We start from the raw sequence: 22,505 nt of genomic DNA, 5'->3' as shown, positions 1-22,505 counted from the left end.
GGCTGCGGTTTTTAAAGCTTTGGATCCACCCCTATCTCATAACATAGGTATGAAAAGAAGAAAAGACTTATAAGGTTTATTTGGACATGATTTAAAATTAGGTTGATTTGAAGTTGAAATATTATTTGGACATGCAATTTGGATCTCTTAAGTTGTATATTTCGCATAAAGATGAAAATTATAAAATTTGTGAAAACTATCAAAATTACCTCAACTCTTATATACTCTTACGTAATAAGCAAATCATATTTCATAAACAAGGTATCAGAATATCCTAAAACGCCGAATTAATAAATCGTATATTTCCATATTCCTTGTATACATAAAAATAAATGCTTGTAATTACAATCAATTGCAAACTTTTAAATATACATAATTTTACAAAGATTCCACTAGTCCAACAGATTAACAACAATATTAATTAGCTATTCTGTTTTTTCCTCAACTTTTTGTCCTTGAATTATGCAAAAGGGTTAAATTTACTCTTGATTTATGTGAAAGGATCAAATTAGCTCCTAATCTATGCCAAAAGTTCAAACTATACCCAACTCTATTTAACTAGGGGCTTTTAATTAAAGGTGACAAAAAGGTTTAAAAATTGAGTTGGGGTAACTCTAGTTTTTTTAACTGAATAGGGGTGATAAACTTTGGATTAGTGATTAGGGAGTTTTGACTTGCCCCAAAGTTATATTTTTAACACTTTGACCCCAAGCTTTGTTTTTTACACTTTGCCTTCAAGTTTTGTTTTTAACACTTTGACCCAACTCATATAAATCATAAAATACCCCCTGCCCCCTATGCCCCCCGCCCCCACCCCCTCCCTGCCCACAGGCCCCCACCCCGCCCCCTGCCCTTGCCCCCCACCCCCTACAAAAAAATGTTTTTTTAAAATAGTTTGAAAAGTTTTTTTTTTGTACCACCCATGCCCCCGCCCCACCACCCCCGCTCTCCCAAAAAATTAATTTTATTTTAAAAAATGTTTTGAAAAGATTTTGTTTTTGGGGTTTTTGCACCACCCCAACCCATCCACCCCTCCCCCCGCCCTTGCCCCCACCCCACGCCCAATCCCCACGAAATAAATATTTTTTTAAAAAAGATTTTGAAAAGTTTTTTTTGTTTGTTTTTTGTACCACCCCCCCCCCCCCCCGCCCGCCCCACCACCACCACCCACCCTCCAAAAAAAATTAAATTTATTTTTAGAAAAAAGTTTTGAAAGGTTTTTTTTTTTGATTTTTTGCACCACCCCCTCCCCTTGACCTTGCCCCCCACCCCCACCCCCCCATGAAAAAAATATTTTTTTAAAAACGAGTTTGAAAAGTTTTTTTTTGTTTGTTTTTTGTACCACCCACCCTCCCAAAAAAATTAATTTTATTTTAAAAAAAGTTTTGAAAAGTTTTTGTTTTTGGTTTTTTTGCACCGCCCCATCCACCCTCCCCCTGCCCTTTCCCCCCACCCTCCCAAAAAAATTAATTTTATTTTAAAAAAAAAGTTTTGAAAAGTTTTTGGTTTTGTTTTTTTGCACCACCCCCACCCCATCCAACCTTTTCCCCCACCCCCAAACCCCACAAAAAAAATGTTTTTTTTAAAAATATTTTGAGAAGTTTTTTTTTTCCACCACCCCCATCCATCCCAAAGAAATTAATTTTATTTAAAAAAAAGTTTTGAAAAGTTTTTGTTTTTGATTTTTTGCACCACCCCCACCCCATCCACCAACCCCCCCCCCCCCCCCCCTCTCCCAAAAAAAAAAATCTTGAAAAGTAAATTTTTTCTTTGGTTTCTTACTCCACTCACCAACCCAAAAAAAAATTGTTTTAAAAAAAAGTTTTGAAAAGTTTTTATTTTTTGTTTTTTGCATCACCCACTCCCAAAAAAAAAATCTTGAAAAGAAGTTTTGAATTAGAGAGAGAGATACCTCCTCCATATATTGATCCTAGCAAACCCGGAAGAAGGCGGTCAAAAAGGAGGCGTGGAATCGGGGAATCATTGCGGACGAGGAAAAATAAATGGAAACAGCTGGCACAAAAATAGTTATTTTTTGGAATTTTATGACATTTTAATATTGTTCTTTTTTAGAATGATAATTTATATTCTTTGTGTTTGTGAACTTGATTTATATGATATGTTGATCGTGTTCAAATCACAAATGTGTGTATTCTTATTAATAAATTGCTGAACAGTTTTCAACAAGTAATAAATCTGTTGCAACAACTCTATAACTTGTTGGGTTTTATCCAACAAGTAACAAGACTTGTTGCAGCAATTAGTATCTTGTTGGAACAAGTATCTCACTTGCTGCAATACATACTGCAGTTGTTGCAACATATATTACACTTGCTGCAACAGTATTACAGTTGTTGCAACAGATACTACTTGATTCGCCCATATTTAGTTATCAACAAAGGGAATCAATGATATTTAGTGATAACCAAAAGAAATCAATGATGTATAGTGATCAATGTATAATGCTTAATCAATTTGATGTATTTTGAGTCAGGAAAGATGATTTACTGAGTCAGTATGCACTAAATCGAGTGGTCATTAGAGTGAATTGATGTGAACTATTTGATTCACCCATATTTAGTGATAAATAAAGGAAATCAACGATATTTAATGATCAATGTATAATACTTAATCAATTTGATGTATTTTGAGTCATGAAAGATGATCTACTAAGTCAGTATGCACTAAATCGAGTGATCATTAGAGTGAATTGATGTGAACTACTTGATTCACCCATATTTAGTGATAAACAAAGGAAATCAACGATATTTAGTGATCAATGTATAATACTTAATCAATTTGATGTATTTTGAGTCAAGAGAGATGATCTACTAAGTCAGTATGCACTAAATCGAGTGATCATTAGAGTGATTTAATGCGAACTATTTGATTCACCCATATTTAGTGTTAAACAAAGAAAATAAATGGTGTTTAGCGATGAATATATATGTCTACTAACATCCTTAATGGATTAGATAGTAATTTCATGGATTAGATGGGCAATTCTAAGTGTATTCTTCTTAAATTGAGTGATCATCAGAGTGATTTGATGTGAAGTACTTAATTCGACCATATTTAGTGATAAAAAAATGAATTCAATGTTATTCAGTATAAACAAAGGAGTTCAATGTGATCAATATCGTGAATATGTTGCAATAATGGAGGAGTTGTTGCAACATATGAGATACCTGTGGTAACATATGAGTAAGTTGTTGCAACATATGAGATACCTGCTGCAACATGTGAGTAAGTTTTTGCAACAACTACGCAACTTGCTTAAACATCTGATCCATCTATTGAAACAAATTAGTAACTTCTTGCAACTTCTTCAAAAAATGTATGATCTGTTGCAACAATTAACTTATCTGTTGCGACATATTTTTTAGTTTTTGCAATAATTTAAGCAATTGTTTGATTTTTTCCAACAAGATGAGTAATTTGTTGCAACAACTAAGCAACTTGTTTAAAAAGATTAGTAATTTGTTGAAACAGATTAGTAACTTGTTGAAATAAATTAGTAACTTGTTGCAACTTCTTCAACGACTGTATGCATCTGTTGCAACAATTAGTAAGCAAAATAAATAAGTTCATAAGCATAAATTGTTCAATAGACACCTTGGCTCCAAATACCACAACTTAAGTAATAATTTGTTTAGCAACTGCCTTCTGGGGTGTAGCAGATTTCTTTGATCTACTCCATCTCCTTCGTTTCCATCATTAGTTTCTTCATCTTCTAGTTCTTCTTCACTTTCTTCATTTGTATCTACTGCTTCTTGGCTCTGTTCTTCATCTCTTTCTGAGGATTGATTGTTAATTTGGCTGTCAATTTGACTATATCTTTCCTCAACATTTGTTGATTCATAAATAGGTTGTCTACTTGTTGCAACAAGTGTAGAACTTGTTGCACTACACTTGTTGCAACAACTACAAATCTGTTGGATATCTTCTACAAACAGAACCAAATAACCGAAGCTATGTCCAACAGATTTATAGTTGTTACAACAGATGGTCTACTTATTGCAACAAGTGTAGAACTTGTTGCAACAACTACAAATCTGTAGGATATCTTCTACAAACAGAACCAAATAACTGAAGTTATGTCCAACAGATTTGTAGTTGTTGCAACAGATTGTCTAGTTGTTACAACAAGTGTAGAACTTGTTGCAATAACTACAAATTTGTTGGATATCTTCTACAAACAGAAGCAAATAACTGAAGTTATGTCCAATAGATTAGTGAGTCGTTGCAACAAATTGTCTACTTGTTGCAAAAAGTGTAGAACTTGTTGCAACAACTACAAATCTGTTAGTTATCTTCTACAAACAGAACCAGATAAATGCCAGGACAAGAACAAAAAACTATATGTTGGATATATTTTCCTAAACCCTGAACCATACCAGGACAACAACAGAAAAACCATCTATTTCACTACAAACACACAACAACAACCTGGATTTTATCCAAACTTTTCCTAACCCCCCCCCCCCCCCCCCCCAAAAAAAAAAAAATTCAAAACTTCCTTTCAATTTTTTTTTTTGGAGTGGGTGGGGTGTGCAAAAACCAAAACTAAAAAAATTTCAAAACCTTTTTTTTTAAAACAATTTTTTTTGGGGGTGGGTGGGGGAAGTAAGAAACCAAAAAAAAATAAAAATACAAAAACTTCTTTTAAAAAAAATTATTATTTTTGGGTTTGGGGGGGGGGGGGGGGGAGGGGGTGCAAAAAAACAAAAAAAAAAAAACTTTGCAAAACTTCTTTTTTTTTAAAACAATTTTTTTGGGAGGGTGGTGGGTCCAAAAAAACAAAAAGAAAAACTTTTCTAACTTTTAAAAAAAAATATTTTTTGGGGGGTGGGTGGGGGGAGGGGGTGAGGGGTGGAAGGAGGCGGAATGGGGGCTGTTAAAAAAAAAAAATTGGGGTGGGGGGACGGGGGAGGGTTGGGAGGAGGAGGAGGGGGGGGGGTGAAAAACAAATAAAGATTTTTTTATTTTTTTTTAAAAAAATCATTTGGGGGGAGGGGGGTGGGAGGAGGTCGAGGGGGGGGGGGGCTGGTGAAAAAGTAAATAAAAAAATTTAAATTTTTTTTTTTTTAAAAAAATTGGTGTTTGGGGGGGGGGGGGGGAGGGGGGCAGAGGAGGGGTGGGAGCAGGGGAGCTGGTGATAAAGCAAATAAAAAAATTAAAACTTTTTTTAAAAAAAAAAAAAAAAGAGAGATTTGGGGTTAGGGGGATTGGTAGGGGAGGAGAAGGGGGCTAGTGGGTTTTTTGGGATTAAGTTGGGGCCTTTTTATATTTTGTAAAAGATTAAAAAATTATAATTCAATCCCATTTAACTTAATCATATTTTTAAGACAAGTTTGACTTTGGCTGGTCAAACTTGTCACCATTTCTAATTAGTAGACTTAGAGCCCGTTTGGATTGACTTATAAGTTGCCTATAAGCTGTTTTCAGCTTTTTTAAGTGTTTGGCTGGCCAGCTTAAAGTCATTTTGTGCTTAAAATAAGTTCAAAAAAAATAATTGAACACGTTTAACTTAGCTTATCTAAAATAGCTTATAAGTCAAAAAAAAAAAAATTGGGTTATTTTTTTAGCTTATAAGCTGCTTAAAATAAGCCCATCCAATCTGTTTGTTTACGTGAATACCGTTTCTCCACTTGACAACAGTCCGTCCATGTCATCAAGCTAGGGTTTTGTTCTCCCTCATCTCCGTTACTATACTCCCTGCATCACTTTCCCGGATAGTTTTGAATTTGCAATCCACGAAGAAAAAAAACAAGGAGAAATGACGACGGTTGTTCCAACTTCTGAGGAAGATCCAGCGCTCACCGTGGTTCGGTTCACCGCTCAAATGTCATGGGCTGATGCTGGCCCTGAGGTAATCTTCTGTCTCTGCTTCTATTTTTATTTATTTACTTCTTCATTGCCTGTTTACCAATTATTTACCTTTTACAGCATTCTCTCGATTTATAATGTGGTTTCATTACTTAGTTCAAATTCCCATGCTTTGACTAATCTGAATTTGATTTACTAATGGTTAAATTTTTTCTTTCTTAACGCACTGAACTAATTCGTTTTAAAACCCCTAAGTAGGGAAAATTATGCTCTCTGTCTATTTTTGAAAATATTTATGCGACGTAGCCCATACTTTGTTTAGCTCATAATTGTGAATAAACACCTTTTATACACTATGTTGATACATTATGTATAATACTTTCCATCCCAGGTATAATGTACTACACTATAACAAGTGTGATAAAGATGAGACCGTATAAAATGAATATTCATCAAATTTACTATTTTTCAATTTGTTCTTTTGTCGATTGGGCCTTAAAACAAAATGAAAAATAGGAAAAATGATTCATTCCCCTTTTGATCATTCATCGAAAGGAGACACTTGATTTCGAATTTGACCAATTGAGATATCAGGAAACAATATTCTGAATTTCTTCATTCGAAGTGAATATATTGGGTACGTGGCTGTTGTGGAGTTATAATTTTCAGAAGCTGTATATTTTTTTGAAAATTTCCTGATTTTTTTCTTGTTTGCGGACGGAACAACTTTGTGTTAAAAATATTGAAATGCTGGTTATGGACAGATTTTGTGAGTGAATTTTAGGCTGGAATTCTCTGGCTGTTGTATTTGAATCTGTTCTGAATGGATTTATATAATATGTCCATAGATTGCGGAGCCTCAGGTGAATAGGTTGTGCGTCGAGACACAGGAATGCATAATTAAAGGAAGATGGTTAGATTTGGCTTCGTTGATGCTTACTTCTGCGGATTTGATCTTTTCTAAAGCTTCGGACAAAGGTAAAAATCACATGACAACTGATTCTGATGACCTCTTGTTGGAAGATATAATCCGGAATAGTCTCCAAGGGAATGGCTGAGTGGTTAAGGCTTAGGAGTAACAACCTAGAGATCCGAATTTAAATCTCCGCTACTACACGCACTGTGAGCCCATCTACTCCAATCTTGGTGGGTAGATTTACCCTACACGTGTGCTGTAATAAAGCTGCAGTTGGATTTGACGATGTGCACACAAGCTGGCCCAACACTACTGTCGCTACGAACAACAACAACAACAACAACAACAACAACCCAGTGAAATCCCACATCGTAGGGTCTGGGGAGGGTAGAGTGTACGCAGACCTGACTCCTACCAAGTAGGACGGCTGTTTCCGAAAGACCCCCGGCTCAATAAAAGCATACTGTCGCTACGAACAACAAAATAAAAATTTAGAAATTCTCCATATAGCTATACAGAAATTTCTGGTAGAAAAATGTCCATAGTATTTTAATAAATTCTCAAGTCAAATTATGTATCATCTAGCACATACGGGAGTATTAGATGCATAGAACTAGCATATACAAGAAGCAGCTAACTTTTATTGACTTTTATCTTTGAGGAAATTGTTTAGAGGCGGCTCTTTTTTCTTCATCAATGCGAAGCAATCTCTGATTGTCTGGCATATTGAGCAACCATTCTTTCTCGTGTTATGTTTTCTGAATTTTGTTTGTTTTCTTAGTTATGTAATTTGCTTTAATTGGTTCTACCTCAGATCTCGAGTGCATTTTCACTATAATCTGCAACCTTGTCAAGAAGCCCGAAAGTTTGGACCAAGTACACGAGATGGCGGAGCTCATATCCACTAAGCTTTCTCAACAACCAAGTGATAAGGCTGCATTGCGCCTAAAAATGTATTATGTCTTGAAAATAATCACTTTAGTTCCTGGAGTTATGTTTCTGGTGTCAAATTACATTTTGTTCCTTCTCTCTTTCCAGCTTGTTCAATCTCTACAACCTGTTGGAGAATCGTTATAGCCGCTTCCTTGTGTACATGAAGGCCCTTAATTTGGCCATAAATGGAAAGGTCACTGAACAAATCTCGCCATCATGCAAAAAGATAGATAGCTTCTTGAAAGAATGGAATCTTGGAGCCAAAGATCAGAGGGAGCTCTTCCTTAGGATCTCAAACATTCTGAAAGAAACCAAGGGGTAATAGTGAAGGACTTGTGTTTTCTGGAGCAACCCCGCTTACAATTTTTTGTTCTTCTCTGACCCCATTCATATTTGCAGCTCTTCAAAAGAGTCTTTCAAGTTTCTTGTAAATTATTTGGAAACTTTCTCGAGTGAAGATGCTTCTGCCATGAATGAGGCAAAGGAAGAAGCTCTCCACGCAATTATTGCCTTTGTCAAGGCACCTGACATGTTTCAGGTAATTCTATGTTCAACAGCATTCTGAAGTTGAATTGCTTGGGTATAAATAAGACTTTTTTTTTAATATAACCAATCTGTCTTCTTTATTTTAGATGCTGACTTGCCAAATGCATTTTCCCATGCACTGTTGCCATCTTGTATTGTTTTTTGGGGCATCACATACGTTCTATTGCTAGCATGTAACGATTTAGGTGCATTAGAATGCCCTGTTGTATTGTACGGCATGATTGCCTCCCTTCTCACTGTTGATCTGAGTGCTTTGCCAAATGCTTTTTCCCATGCACTGTTGCCATCTTGTATTGTTTTTTGGGGCATCACATACGTTCTATTGCTAGCATGTAACGATTTAGGTGCATTAGAATGCGCTGTTGTATTGTACGGCATGATTGCCTCCCTTCTCACTGTTGATCTGAGTGCTTTGCAAGGTTGCTGGAATTAAACAGCCAACATCATACACAATGTGGTTTGATTTTTACTATTCTGGGTAAATTACTTTGAATTTTGCAAAGTCCCAGCTATTAGGATCTAATAAAAGCCTGTATCAAAATTTTTGGAGAACAATATTATGGAGTAGATCACCGACATGATCAAAAATGAAAAAAAAAAGAAAAAAAAGAAGAAAAAAAAAAAGGAAAATGAGGAGAGTGAGTGACCTACCAAATCTGCACTTCTTTCTTGCCATATTTACTCTTGGTTTTTTAATATGGCAGTGTGGCTTGCTAGATATGCCTGCTATAGTCCAATTGGAGAAAGATGCTAAATATGGTCTAGCATATCAGCTTCTGAAGATCTTTCTCACTGGGAGACTAGATGATTACTTGAATTTCCAGGAGGCAAATTCTGAATTATTAACAACCTATGGTTAGTGCTTGCGTTTCTGCTAAATGGAACTTTAGTGTATTTTATGAATGAATCCTTGAGTTTTGAAAGGTTGCTCTTGGTCTGATTCTTCTGGTTAATGTTGCAGGACTTATCCATGAAGATTGTGTAGAAAAAATGAGACTATTGACATTGGTAGATCTTGGCATGACGGAAACCGGTCAAATTCCTTATTCCATGATCAAAGACACATTGAAGGTACATTTATTGTCTCTGTCTTGTAGTTTGTATTTTTGCTCCAGAATTTGGTCGTCCCATTGGTCTTTTGTTGTTTGCAGATTGATGATATTGAGGTGGAATCGTGGATTGTTAAGGCAATTTCAGCTAAGTTACTTGTCTGCAAAATAGATCAAATGAACCAAGTAATAATTGTGAGGTGTGCTTCCTGTGATCGCCATCCTTTATTATCATTGCCTCTGCTTTGGTTGGAGAAGTTAGCTCTGCTTAGTTAAGCTTTTAATTGTTCTTCATTGTTCGTAACTGTTTTCCTTTTCCTTTGTATGGGTGTCGTGCAGCCGATGTACAGAGCGTTTATTTGGGCCAAATCAGTGGCAATTGCTTCGAGCAAAGCTTGCGACCTGGAGGGTAAATCACATTCTTTTTAAACGTAGTTCTTATAGTCAATTTGGATCCAAGAGCGGGTGTGGCTTGTTACCATGATTCCTGCTGCTGCTCTGCTTGAGCCCCTAGACATATTGTGATGCAGCATATCTCTGTCGTCCTTTACTTCATCTAGTTAGATTTCCTTAGCCTCCTATTCTCATTTATTATTGAGTTATTGTGTTCTCTCTATATGATTAATGCTAATGAGCGTCAACTGTTTGCAGGGAAATATTTCAGGGGTTATTAGCACAATTCATGCTAACAAAATAATTGAAGATAGCACACAAACAATGCAAGGATTAGCAATCCGCTGAAGGTTGCTTTTGTTGGTTATTTGCGGAAATCATCTTTAAAATTTTGGAGACTGGATTAATTAGTGCCCATATAGAGCCATCTCTTTCAAGTAGAAATTTAGACATACTTTGCCTTCTGCGCCAATTTTTCTTTGAGTTTGTTAAGGTGTTCTTGCTTTCTATTCTTGTCAATTTTACAGAGATGTAATTTTATGAGATGACAGTGTTCAATTATACTTTACAGTTGATTCCAGTATTTCCATGTCCAACTTCAACTTTTAGGCATCCGTGAAATCCATCCTTTAAAATAAGGAGGTGGTCTAGTTTTGTTTTGGCCAGAGCTGGTGATGGAGAATTGGAGATGCGTAGGGCCGGGGTGGACATAGCTTGTTAGCAGTCTCTGCGGACTTTTCATTTGGACCATGTATATCTTAGCTATGCTATGAGGAGTTCGCGAGTCCGTACTAATTGTTGAGTGTTGATCACAACAAGAAGATACATAGTGTAATTCCACAAGTGGTGTCGGGGGAGAGTAGCCGAGCGTCTACAGGCGGTTAGATAGAACATATTTCAATTTACTTAATTATATGTGGACCAATAATATTTAGAATTTTTATGGCCTTTAGAAAAAGCTTATCCATACTTATTGTGAGTAGTTCAATACTTATTCATTATTCTCCTTTCTTTCGGAAAAATAAAATTCTCTTCTAATTTGTAGCAGGGAGTAGACGCCTGGTCCTCTAATTTTCATTTTCCGAAAATGAGCAATCAATCATGAGTTCTAACAGTAGAATACAACTAACGTCAAGCTCAGGTAATATTCTTGCATTATATTATACGCTAAAAACATTGTGCCAAATTTAAAATACAAAAACGGACAAAAACAATGAAATGATGAAAGTTTGTATCTTGTGCAGTGTTTTCTTCCTCTAATAATGCATTAGGTGGGGTCTCCCCCCCCAAAAAAAACTCTTTATACTCCGTGAACAGCTTCATTATTACTCATAGGACCGAGGCAATAATAGTCACATTTCTAACATGATGAAGAGCTGCACTTTCTTCTTATCCATGGTGATGATAATGGAGCTTTTGCTCTCTACTTCTTCAGTTACTGTCGCGATGAATATGACGGAATTGGATGGTATAAATTGGGAGGTTAGTCTTGCAGGTGAAAATAGTGTCTCTTACCGTGCTTTTCAGCGGCCACCTATCTGCAATGAAGAAGTGTCTGGCAGTTGCATCGGGCCAAAAATGAACTCTGGGCAAGGGCAACGGACATGTAAGCTCTACGATCCCTGCGTTCGCTCTCCAGGTTGATTCATTGGTATATCATGTATGTATGCCCAAAAGTAAAGTTAAGTGAGGATATTGTTAGTTTCTGTTGTAGCTTATATATGTCTTCTTCTTCTTCTCCTTGTAGTGGCCAAAAACCTATAGTAAGTTTAGCTAGGGTCGGATGAAAAGCTAGTGTGGCTGCTGGGTTTCGAGCCCAGATCTCCGCAGCCACAACGTGGAATTCTCGCCACTAAACTACAGCCACTTGTTATCTGTATTGGTGAAATATGATAAATAATTTAGATATGTAAATGTATGTTCATCTCTTTTTAGCTAAAGCATGAATGAAACCCTTGAGTATGTACTCCCAAAATGGTAAGAATTTGATATGGTTATGTTTCTCATCTTTTCTGGCCAATCACTAAATAAACTAAATTGGCAATTTCTATGTGTACGTTTTTTCAAAAATTCCTTGTTCTTTTGTTGTGTTTTATAATTGCTCCAGTAGTTGTGTGATTGCTTTTAAAAGAGTATATAAACATCTTGGAATACTCTATTCACTAGTTTAAGGTTTTAGGTTAGATACTAAAATTATGTTTGATACTTTTGGACCCGTGAAAGGTGAGGCCAAGTGACTGAAGATTGAGCATTTCCAAATTCTAAATAGCTAATTCGTGCGGTGACGTTTTTGATATTTGAACCCATAGTTTGATTGTATACAACTTGCAATCAAAATGGGTTCCAAGTGGATCTCAACGAATGTTATTTTATCACTAAATCAGATACGTACTCTTATTAGCTCCTTTTTCTCCTCAACCAATCAAGGGAACATGCCTAATTTCTATTGGTTTCTCCTTCAATATTTCCCATTCTCTAATTTAATCCTTGGTCTCTGAGTACTTTTCCCTTCCTAGTGAACTAGTCTAAAGGAATATAGAGCCTGTTTGGATGGACTTATGCCTATAAACTACAAACAACTTATAAGCTAAAAAAAATAAGTTGGGGGTAGTCTAACTTATTTTTTTTGGCTTATAAGCTGTTTTTAGCTTATAAGCTGCTTTAGATAAGCTAAGTCAAATGTGCCCAATTATTTTTTTGAGCTTATTTTAAGCATAAAATGACTTTAAGCTGGCCAGTCAAACACTCAAAAAAGTTGAAAACAGCTTATAAGCAACTTATAAGCCAAACCAAACGGGCTCATAGTCTCTGTCTTCTTTTAAAACAAAATAAAGTAGGTTCTCGTATCGTTCGCAAGTGCTAAACAAATTAACATTAGATATAACTCTAATTTAAAATGTTAACTCATGATGAGATGAGGATTATACTCTTCAAAATTATATAAAAGTACTACTACTTGTTCAGTCAATTAATGTGGGAAACTGTAACAATTATGATAAATGGAGTTTGGTGAGCTTTCACAGTATGGCAAAAGATAACAGTGGGTCAATTAACAAGCCAATAGCGACCACAGAAGTCTCATTCGGAGTATTCTTTCATGTGGATATAATGTAATAGTCAATAGATATAAAATCGTTTCGAGAACAAAAAAAAAAAAAAAAAAAGGTAATGAAAAATGAAGGGGAAAAACAAGAACTATTGTCAGGAAGAAACTCAAAACTATTAGGGACAAACATTTGAGATAAACAAGATTGTTAGGTTTGTCCGTAAACATCAAATATTTAAAGACCACTTTGTTTTGCAGAATAGCTCTAGTTTTTCATATGACTGTTCTAGTAAAAGGGCATGTAGTGTTTTCAGTCTACTCTTTGCTCTCACAATCGAAATATTATTGTAAATAATCTCTAAAAATGTTTATATATTCAAAAGCTATGAAAATGTTAAACATTAAAAGCTATGCAAAAGTAAAACAAAAATGCAACTTCATGCACTTCATTTTCGAAAAATACACGATGTTATTAAAATAAAGTGACCACAATTAGATGTACTTCTTCACAACATAAAATGGGGATAATTAAATATTAGGCACGGAGTAAAATGTTTTCCAACGTTCCATAATTAAAAATATTTTTTTAGAAAAATAAGTTTCTTGAAACTTTGAAAAATAACTTCGGTGGAGTTAGGGAAAATAAGTTCAATAAATAGGGGCGGATCCAAGATTTAAAATGTATTGGTTCAATATTTAAGTTCTTGACATTGACTCCATTGTATTTTTAAAATTATGAGTTCAAACCAATTATTTGTTACAATGTGATAGATTTTTATATATAAATTTTGGGAAAACAACACAAAAATGCCCACAATAACCACACTATATACACGAAAATTCCCCTCCACAAATTAATTTCAGTAGTACCCCACTCGACTGAAACTATTTACCTGAGTACCTCCTCGCCCAAACCCTTCTTCAATTTCAATATCATCTCCGTATATTTATATACCATGATAGTATCATGGAGGACCGAGGACTGAGGAGTGTCTCATTGAAGAACTGAAACAATCCTCCATGATACCATCTCATTATATGCATCATATAGCCTAATGGTATCATAGAGTTTTTTTTTTTTTTTTTTTTTTAAAGAAAAATGTGTTTTTTGAATGAATGAACATGGTCCTCTATGATACCCATATATATACCATATGAGTATATATGGTATATTATATATTATTTATACCATATGAGCAGAGGCGGATCCAGAATTTAAATTTTATGGGTTCAATCTATAGATTTTTAGTATTGAACCCATTATATTTTTAAAGTTAGGGGGTTCATATCTACTATTTATTACAATTTTAATAATTTTTTACACATAAATTTAGGCTCCGCGTTCAAAGTTTGGGGTTCAGTTGAACGCCAACCTTATAGGCTACATACGCCTCTGCATATGAGTATCATAGAGGACTGATGAATATTTTTGAAAAAAATGAAAGAAGTCTTTTGTGATACCATCATGGTATACAAGAGATACCATGTTAAACCCCCACCCCCATCCCAGCCCCACACTCCTTGCACCTGTCCCCGCTCTCCACGCAACCCCTCTCTCCACTCCAACATAAATCTATGTAATATTTTCTACACGTCAAACATAAAAAAATAAGTAAAAAAATTTCGTGAATTTTTACTTTCTTTTATACCAAACACACCGTAAATTAGCTCACCTATTTGTGGTCGAAGAACATACATCAAGGATGTCAATATTCTTTTACCTTTGCGAAGAAAAGATAAAATTAACTATTCTTGCACAATGATTTTCTAAAACTATACTTTAGTGCCTAATTTTAATTGGCACACTGATGAATCTTGAGGAGGACTCCACATGATTGGTATACTCCATTATTTAATTAGTTTCTTTGTGCATTGTCGCGTGGCATTTGTGCTCACACCGACACTCGCAAATATTGTGTGATTTTCTTAGTCCACAAACTTATTCAAACACACAAATGAAAAAACAAAACCAAAAAACGACAAGTCACACATACTGAAGTTAGTTGGGTTGTCTTTCTCCTTCTTGTTAATTAACCCCACTGTCGGCAACTGTTAATAGTCAAATTCTTCTATGGGATACAGCTCATTTTTCTTAGTCCTACAGTTACTGCTTCCTTTTGAATGATCTCATGTACTCTCCTGTTTAACCACGTATCTACTTAGCTATTTGCATATTCATTAAAAAATATTAATTTTTAAGCAAAAATAGGTAATTTGGCTACATTCCCTTAATTAAATAAATTTTAGAATTTAATCACTTAACACTTTATAAAAGCAAATTTTAAAAAATAAGATTAGTTCTTTCTTGATTTGATTAGTCTGACCCTCCTTTTGAATCAAATAAAGAATAAGTGGACATTCTTTTTGAATTAGAGGGAGTAACAATTTTTTTTTTAATAGTTATTTAGTTTGTTTCATTTTATCGTTAGTGACAAACATTTTTGGCCATACCAATTTTTATGACCTATTTTAGATTATAAATTTAAAAAATCTTTCTTTCTTTCTTAATTTTTCATGTCATTCACATGAAATAAGACATTAAGGAGTACTATAATTGTAGGGATGTAGTAGCTCAGTTAGTTGACTACATGAACTTTCATCTTGTTGGTAAGACTTCGAATCCCCACGTCGTAATCCCCTCTCCCATTTTCCCTTCCCCTACTCCCTATGTAAAAAAATAATAATAATAAAAAAAAAAACTAAAAAGAAAAATAAGGAGTACTATAATCATTTAAGAAAATTAACTTAGACGTACTGATTTGTAAAATATTTGTATATCATTAATATAATTTAGCATATTATAGCTGATTAATTTAAAGTTTATATATGCGTAGTATAAATAATTTCTTATATTATCAGTATAAATTAACTGATTAAAATAGGTTCTCACTTTAATTAAAATACAATAGTGGACTTATTATCATTAATATGGTTTCATTCATATTTGCTAGCAATGCCAGCCAGCTCACAACTGTAATTGAAAAAGACGGATGACTTTAATTTTTAGGGGACAAATTAAATGAATTCTTTCTATATGAATACTTGACAAGCAAGACAAACAGAGATTCGGGGAAAGTTGCTAAATTGAACAATTGAAGAAGTCTCTTGGTTTACTTTCCAAAATTTTTGTCGAATTATTAAGAATTACTATTTTTAGGTATCATTTACAGCTACAAGTATGGTATCGGTTCCACTAGGGCTTTGTTTTCACTATATTAATAGTTAAATAAGTTTATTAAGTTGTTTTCCACACTTTATCTAAAGAATTATTACCCTCTCAAGTTCATTTAGTTTTTCGTGTAAGAAAAAATAATCTCGTGATAAAAATTTACTTATCTAAGACATAATTTGATTATAATTTCATTCCACATAGACAATACTTAGATAAATTACATATCCAATAATTAAATAAGTTTATTAAGTTGTATTTTCACCTTTTATCTAAAGAATTACCCTCTCAAGTTCATTTAGTGTTACGTGTAAGAAAAAATAATATCGTCATAAAAATTTACTTATCTAACATAAGATTCTATTATAATTTCATTCCGCATAGCTAATACTAGCATAAATTACATATCTAATAATGTATCTATCTTATTTTAAAGCAAGGGGCATTGCTTTCACGAGTGAAAATAATCTATTTTTAATTAAAAAATAGCATTACAGTGTGCATAGTAGTAACTCATACTATTTAATTCCTAAAATATAACTTTCCTAAAAAACTAAATTTTTTACATATACAATTTATAGAGTTGATTTTAAATTTTATTAAATTAAAACTAACTATTTTAATTTTTATTTAATGCAAGTGACACTAGTTTTTTTTTTTTTTTTTTTAAGGTTTTCCACCCGGTGAGTCCGACTATATATTTATTCTCGCTGGCGGGGTCCATTTCTAGAATAGATCTTTGGTTAAGGGAGAAACAGTTGTATCCGCTGCACTACATCATTTGACGGTGGAAACTGAAGCTGCATTTATTAGTACGTGAAAGAAAATTACAGTTTTAAAGAGCAAATAAGTAAATTTTGGATGAAAACAACAGAAACACTACAATAATTTTATTACAGTGGCCAGTAGGTGGTGGTTATTGTCTAAAAAGACTTTATTAAAGTCCACTTTAGCTAAATGTAGACTAAACTTGCCATGTGAGCTCACTTCCAGCTGCCACTCACCGCCAAGATTTTTCTTTTCTTCTTTTACTCTCATTTTCAGTACCATTTTAGCAGATCTTAAACAAAGTGTGGCTAGAAAAACCGCAAGAAAATTTGTGGCAGCTACAAGGGTCCTATGGAGTTCTTTAGATCTACAGTATTATTAGTGTTCTTGCTGTCTTGCTTCAGCTTTCCATCAACAGGTTTGTTTATGATTTCCTCTATTTTTGCAATCAAGATTTCATTTTTATGTGAAATTGGGATATGGGTTTTGCTCAGTTCTTGATTTGATTATTTGGGTTTGAAGTATTTGGTAATGCTGAATGTTCTTGATTTGCTTCTTTGGGTCTGTGATTTTGAATATCAAGATTTGATTTTTATGTCAAATTACATCATATTTCTATTGTTGGACTTGATGAACTGAAATCATGCTGGATTAAAGATTGATCTGCTTCTAGGCAAACTAAATCCAGAGGAGCAGGGCAAATGGGTTCTTGATTTGGGATTTTACAGGGAAACTTAGATCTTTAATGCTTCTATTGATTCATAACCCCACCCCACAAAAATAAACAAAGAACAAAAAAAAAAAAATGATGAAGAAGAAGAGGGAGAGCATCTAAAAATACACTTATGGATAGTGATTGATCTCACTGAAAAGGATTTCAGATCAATCTTGTTTTTCCTTTCACTTGGGGTCTTGCTCTGACTTATGCTTCACTATTAAATAGGAAGTGAAATGTTTACTTATCTCAGGTCAATGTGCTTTCATAAGTGAATTCTCTGATCACAAGTTGTCATGAATAGTAAGAATCTAATGCTTCTGCATTCTCCTAAAGACGAGATCAAAGAAGATCGTACAGTTTGGCTCCATACCTGTATAATTATGTCAATTCTGATGGCTGGTTGAATATGAGCCTAAGGAAAACATTTAGAACTGGTGAGCCCGGTAGGAAAACATTTAGAACTGGTGAACCCGGTCCATAACAATATTTTCTACCTGAGATCCATTTTCTAGCTATTGATGTTCTGAGATTGAGATTTTTGGGGTCCCACTCTGTTACAAATTGCATTGTCACATAAGTTAGGCCTTTAAAGTATATATATATACAACTATGATTTAACTCATATTCTATATTGTTGAATCAGATTTGTGTGATTCATTTCGTTCTTTTTTAGTGCATCACCGTAAAGATCTGTTTGTCTGTGCATGTCCGCGTGCTTTTTACCATTTTGACATATAAATGTACTTGTGGTTTTCTTCTAGATGCCTTCGATGCACTTGATCCCAATGGGAACATCACAATAAAATGGGATGTCATCAGCTGGACACCTGATGGATATCTTGTAAGTAGTAGTCTCTCTCTCTCTCTCTTTACTCATTATTATTACCAACAAATTGGAAGTTTCTGATAATTATCATTCCCAATGGACAGGCTGTTGTGACTATGTTCAACTTCCAGCAATATAGGCATATTCAAGAACCAGGCTGGACTTTGGGATGGACATGGGCGAAGAAGGAGGTGATATGGAATATGATGGGAGCTCAAACAACAGAGCAAGGTGATTGTTCAAAATTTAAAGGAAACATTCCCCATTGCTGCAAGAAGGATCCAACAGTTGTTGATTTGCTGCCCGGAACTCCTTACAATCAGCAGATTGCAAATTGTTGCAAGGGAGGAGTGATCAACTCATGGGGGCAAGATCCTGAAACTGCTATTAGCTCATTCCAAGTCAGTGTTGGTTCTGCTGGAACAACGAATAAAACAGTTAGAGTTCCTAAGAACTTCACCTTAAAGGCACCAGGACCTGGTTATACGTGTGGACCCGCTAAAATTGTTAAACCCACTAAGTTCGTTACTAATGATAGGAGACGAGTAACGCAAGCCATGAGTAAGTTACAAGGCTCAAGCACATGCATTTATAATATCTTCCTCTTTAAAGGCTATTATTTTTCCTTGCTATGCATTTGCATTATTTTCCAGAACACCTTAGCTTCACGATTTTTATAATTAAGATTTTTATAATTACCATGAGGATTCATTTCTAACCTATTTATATTGTTGATGACAGTGACGTGGAATGTCACTTGTACATACTCACAGTTCCTAGCTCAAAAAACTCCAACATGCTGTGTCTCCCTCTCATCCTTCTACAATGACACAATTGTACCATGCCCAACATGCACATGTGGCTGCCAGAAGAATGGCACTCAGCATGGAAATTGTGTAGAGTAAGTCCTGCGAAATATGCCTTTTTTTGTTTCAGCTTTTCGTCAGAGTTTCATTTTAAATTTTTTGGTTGTTTACTTCCTGGTCCTTCTTCCTTTGCTCCTCGCAGTCAAGACGAACCGCACCTAGCTTCAGTTGTTTCAGGCCATGTAGGAAAGAACAACTATGCTCCTGTGGTTCAGTGCACAAATCATATGTGCCCTATTAGAATTCACTGGCATGTGAAACTCAACTACAAGGAGTATTGGAGGGTGAAGGTCACTATAACGAACTTCAATTACAATATGAATTATACACAGTGGAACTTAGTTGTCCAGCATCCCAACTTCGACAACCTCACTCAGTTATTCAGCTTTCATTACAAGTCGTTAACTCCTTATGGAGCAATAAGTAAGTTCTCTATCTATTGGAAATACTATGCTTTTGCAGATATTTTTACCTAGATTTCCGAGAAATTGAATGATATGTCTAATATCCTGGACTTTATGCAGATGACACTGCTATGCTATGGGGTATGAAATTCTACAATGATCTGCTCATGAATGCTGGTCCATTAGGAAATGTGCAGTCCGAGCTTCTATTCCGTAAGGATTTATCGACTTTTACTTTTGATAAGGGGTGGGCTTTTCCACACAGAGTTTATTTCAATGGTGATAACTGTGTCATGCCACCTCCCGAGTCATATCCGTATATGCCAAATGCTGGTACCATATGGAAGGTTTCTCCGCTAAAGCTAGTGGTGACATTGATGCTTTCTACAGCGCCCTTCTTTGCATTTATTTAGAAACCTCTCGTTGGATAAAGGCGAAGTGCCTGTCTCAGTAAGTTAAGTTAGGGCTGGTTCGCTCGCACTGCTTGGGAAACTGATTGGAGAGTTGTATGCCTGAGCAGTGATGCTGACCATTCTTGTTCAAGGCAAATATTAATTTCCTCTGCATGCTTTTACGGGCTGGTGAGATTTGGTGCCATAGTTTTCATTCAGCAGTTTGTATGAAATGTTTTTCTACTGTGGTAAAGTCGTTTTTGTTATGTAGATTAAGTTCACAGTGATCTCACGGTTGTATGAGAATAAAGACTATTTACAAACAGATAGAGTTAATTATATGAGATCTTTAGTTCTCTACTTTTCTGCAGTATCACCATGTAACCAATTTCTATATTGTAAAAAAAGATTCTTTGCAACATAGTTGCATTTGTTCAAGCCAGTTTTGTTCTTTGTCAATTTTGTGAAATCTGTCGTTATTATCAGCTGTCATACCTGTGTTTTTACGACATTTTAGTAGTACATTAATTTGTTATGCATGTGTTATTTTCTATGAAATGCTTGCTTCTTTGAGCAATTTCTAGCATTCTGTGAGCTTAGCAATCAACATGAGTGAAGTTTACTACTTTCTCTGGCCCATATTTTTGAAGTTTTTTGCACACTTGTTAAAAATATATTTAATGCTGTTAATCATTAGAATAGTTGTCTGAACTACTCCCTCTGGATAAAAAAAAAAAAGTCCATTTAGCCATTTGTACACCCCTTGAGAAAATAATAATTCTTAGACAAAAATAGGTAATTTAACTAAACTACCCTTAATTAAATAGGCATTGGGATTTGATCATATAACACTTAATAGGGGCAAATATGAAAAAATAAGGTTAATTCTTTCTTGATTTGCTAAGTGGACTCAGGACTCTTTTTTAGTATCAGTTATCTCTCTCTCAAACATCTCTCTTAATTAACACTACTGATTGGAAAGAGAGTGAAATAAGATAGATTTTGGAAAGAGAGTGAAATAATGACTAGTTTTTCCTTACAAAGCCAAGCATTTTGAAATAAAGTCAGTTTATTAAATGACTAGTATTTGGTACTGCGTGGATTTTACTACTACGACTGCTTTTTCATTACCCAACAGGTTAATATTCTTTATAGAATTGACCTTTAATAAATTCCTATATACAATCAGATATGGTTGCAGTAAGCGTTCATGATGCAAGTTCGTTCTATCAAGGAACTTTTATGTACTTGTGATTCAAAATACCTGGAGCTTGTGCCTTGGCTTCAAAATTTCCTGCATCTGACAGAACTAGGAAATCATCAAAACAGAAAAACTAAAACCAAAATCAAAAAGAACAAATTAATCTTGAAAAGGGGCTTTGATGGGCAATGCTCAGCAATATAAGTAGCCTACCACATGAATAATATTCCAGCATTTGTAAATAGTCATTTGGCCATCATTGCTCAAAAACAAATGTCTTGCAAAAAAAAAAAAAAATCTTATGAGTTTGACATGACACTTTCTGAGAGTTTTGGAAAAGTTTTAGTTTCTGTTGAAGTGTATAAAGAAGGGATTAACACATAGAATAGTGAAACCCGGACCAGACACGAGGAAAGACATGGTAATTCACAATGCTTCGGGGAGTTGGAAATAAACATAGATACGGAGATACCCGTTTGTCTGATGAAAGCATGTGCTGTTCTACGAATATCAGGTTTGAAAAACCAACAGTGAACAACAGAACAAGTGGCATCAACAAGAATAACAGTGTTTTGTAATTCCTATGTCATCTGCCAATATAGAAAACACTGAGTAATTCGCTCCAAATCCTACCACTTAAAGAGTAAAATACCGGCTGACCCCAGCTTGTTCGGGACTAATGCATAATAGTGTTGTTGCTATCCATATATTAGGGTCCAAGCCAAGGCTTATGATGCCCAAGACACTACATTCCATTTGAAGGAGTAACTGAAACTAACAACAAACCATCTGGTGATGATGATATGGCCATTGGGAACCAAGGGATCATAGGCAGATGCATAAGAGAAATATTTATTTGACAAAAACAAACTGAGAAACAAAACAAGCAAAAATTAAATAAAAAACCAGTCTTTGAAACTGAAAAGTTTCACCTGCATAAGAAAAGAGCTGCAAATAACGGCAATCAAAGTCCACATTTTTCTTAGAGAATTTGTCTACATGATCATTACATGTATAATCATCATTTAATTGGTTCAAAACTTCCAAGATAGGTAGAATTGAAAATATAATACATCCAAATCTACAGACTTTGCTTGAGAAATAAGGGGTTGTTTCTTACCAAATGGTTGTTGGTACTAAAGAGGAAGAGACTGGGTTCATTGTTATTTTAGCTCTGTTTCTTCTTTTTGCTCTCTTTTATATTACTCTTGGCCTTTCTGAATCTTGAAGCAAGGATTCCTTGTGAATTGAGTACAACATCTCAACAGCAATCCTCTCTGTTGAAAGAAGATTACACTTTACAGAAATGGAGATATGGGGCCTCCCAAATTAAATTAAATGTCTTAGGGAGTACTAAAATTTTAGACATTGTAGGTTCCGTGAGTAAGTTATGTGTTCTGAAACGTATATTATTATGCTTATTTTTGCGCGCGCTAACAGCCTAACACA

At 34.8% G+C, this 22,505-nt stretch overlaps 2 protein-coding genes and 1 long non-coding RNA gene across 8 annotated transcripts; 2 read left to right on the top strand and 1 right to left on the bottom strand.

Annotated features, from left to right (window-relative positions):
- Window positions 1-5,623: 5,623 nt before the first annotated feature.
- Window positions 5,624-11,672, top strand: LOC132622980 (uncharacterized). 6 transcript variants are annotated; one of them, XR_009576063.1, is made up of 12 exons: window positions 5,624-5,872; window positions 6,678-6,807; window positions 7,560-7,698; window positions 7,784-7,996; window positions 8,078-8,216; window positions 8,929-9,079; window positions 9,186-9,295; window positions 9,376-9,473; window positions 9,613-9,682; window positions 9,925-10,546; window positions 10,715-10,807; window positions 10,911-11,672. XR_009576063.1 is itself a non-coding variant. In XM_060337672.1 (10 exons), the coding sequence occupies exons 1-10, from the start codon at window positions 5,780-5,782 to the stop codon at window positions 10,012-10,014; spliced, it is 1,233 nt and encodes a 410-aa protein (XP_060193655.1). In that variant the 5' UTR covers window positions 5,624-5,779; the 3' UTR covers window positions 10,015-11,672. The 6 variants fall into 6 exon arrangements, 1 of the variants encoding a protein (XP_060193655.1); XR_009576064.1 differs by having other exon boundaries at window positions 10,712-10,807; XR_009576061.1 differs by having other exon boundaries at window positions 10,715-11,672.
- A 5,164-nt stretch (window positions 11,673-16,836) lies between these two features.
- Window positions 16,837-20,293, top strand: LOC132622979 (protein COBRA-like). The gene is made up of 6 exons (XM_060337671.1): window positions 16,837-17,067; window positions 18,129-18,208; window positions 18,298-18,754; window positions 18,935-19,094; window positions 19,202-19,482; window positions 19,584-20,293. The coding sequence occupies exons 1-6, from the start codon at window positions 17,001-17,003 to the stop codon at window positions 19,874-19,876; spliced, it is 1,338 nt and encodes a 445-aa protein (XP_060193654.1). The 5' UTR covers window positions 16,837-17,000; the 3' UTR covers window positions 19,877-20,293.
- Window positions 20,059-22,170, bottom strand: LOC132622982 (uncharacterized). Its single transcript, XR_009576065.1, has 3 exons — window positions 21,989-22,170; window positions 21,270-21,333; window positions 20,059-21,155 (listed from the first exon to the last, which is right to left on the bottom strand). It is a non-coding gene; the product is annotated as an uncharacterized LOC132622982 (long non-coding RNA).
- Window positions 22,171-22,505: the final 335 nt, after the last annotated feature.

The sequence above is a fragment of the Lycium barbarum genome, chromosome 12 (genome assembly GCF_019175385.1).
Source record: "Lycium barbarum isolate Lr01 chromosome 12, ASM1917538v2, whole genome shotgun sequence".
Classification (NCBI taxonomy): domain Eukaryota; kingdom Viridiplantae; phylum Streptophyta; class Magnoliopsida; order Solanales; family Solanaceae; genus Lycium; species Lycium barbarum.
This window is presented reverse-complemented; position numbering and strand designations above follow the sequence as displayed.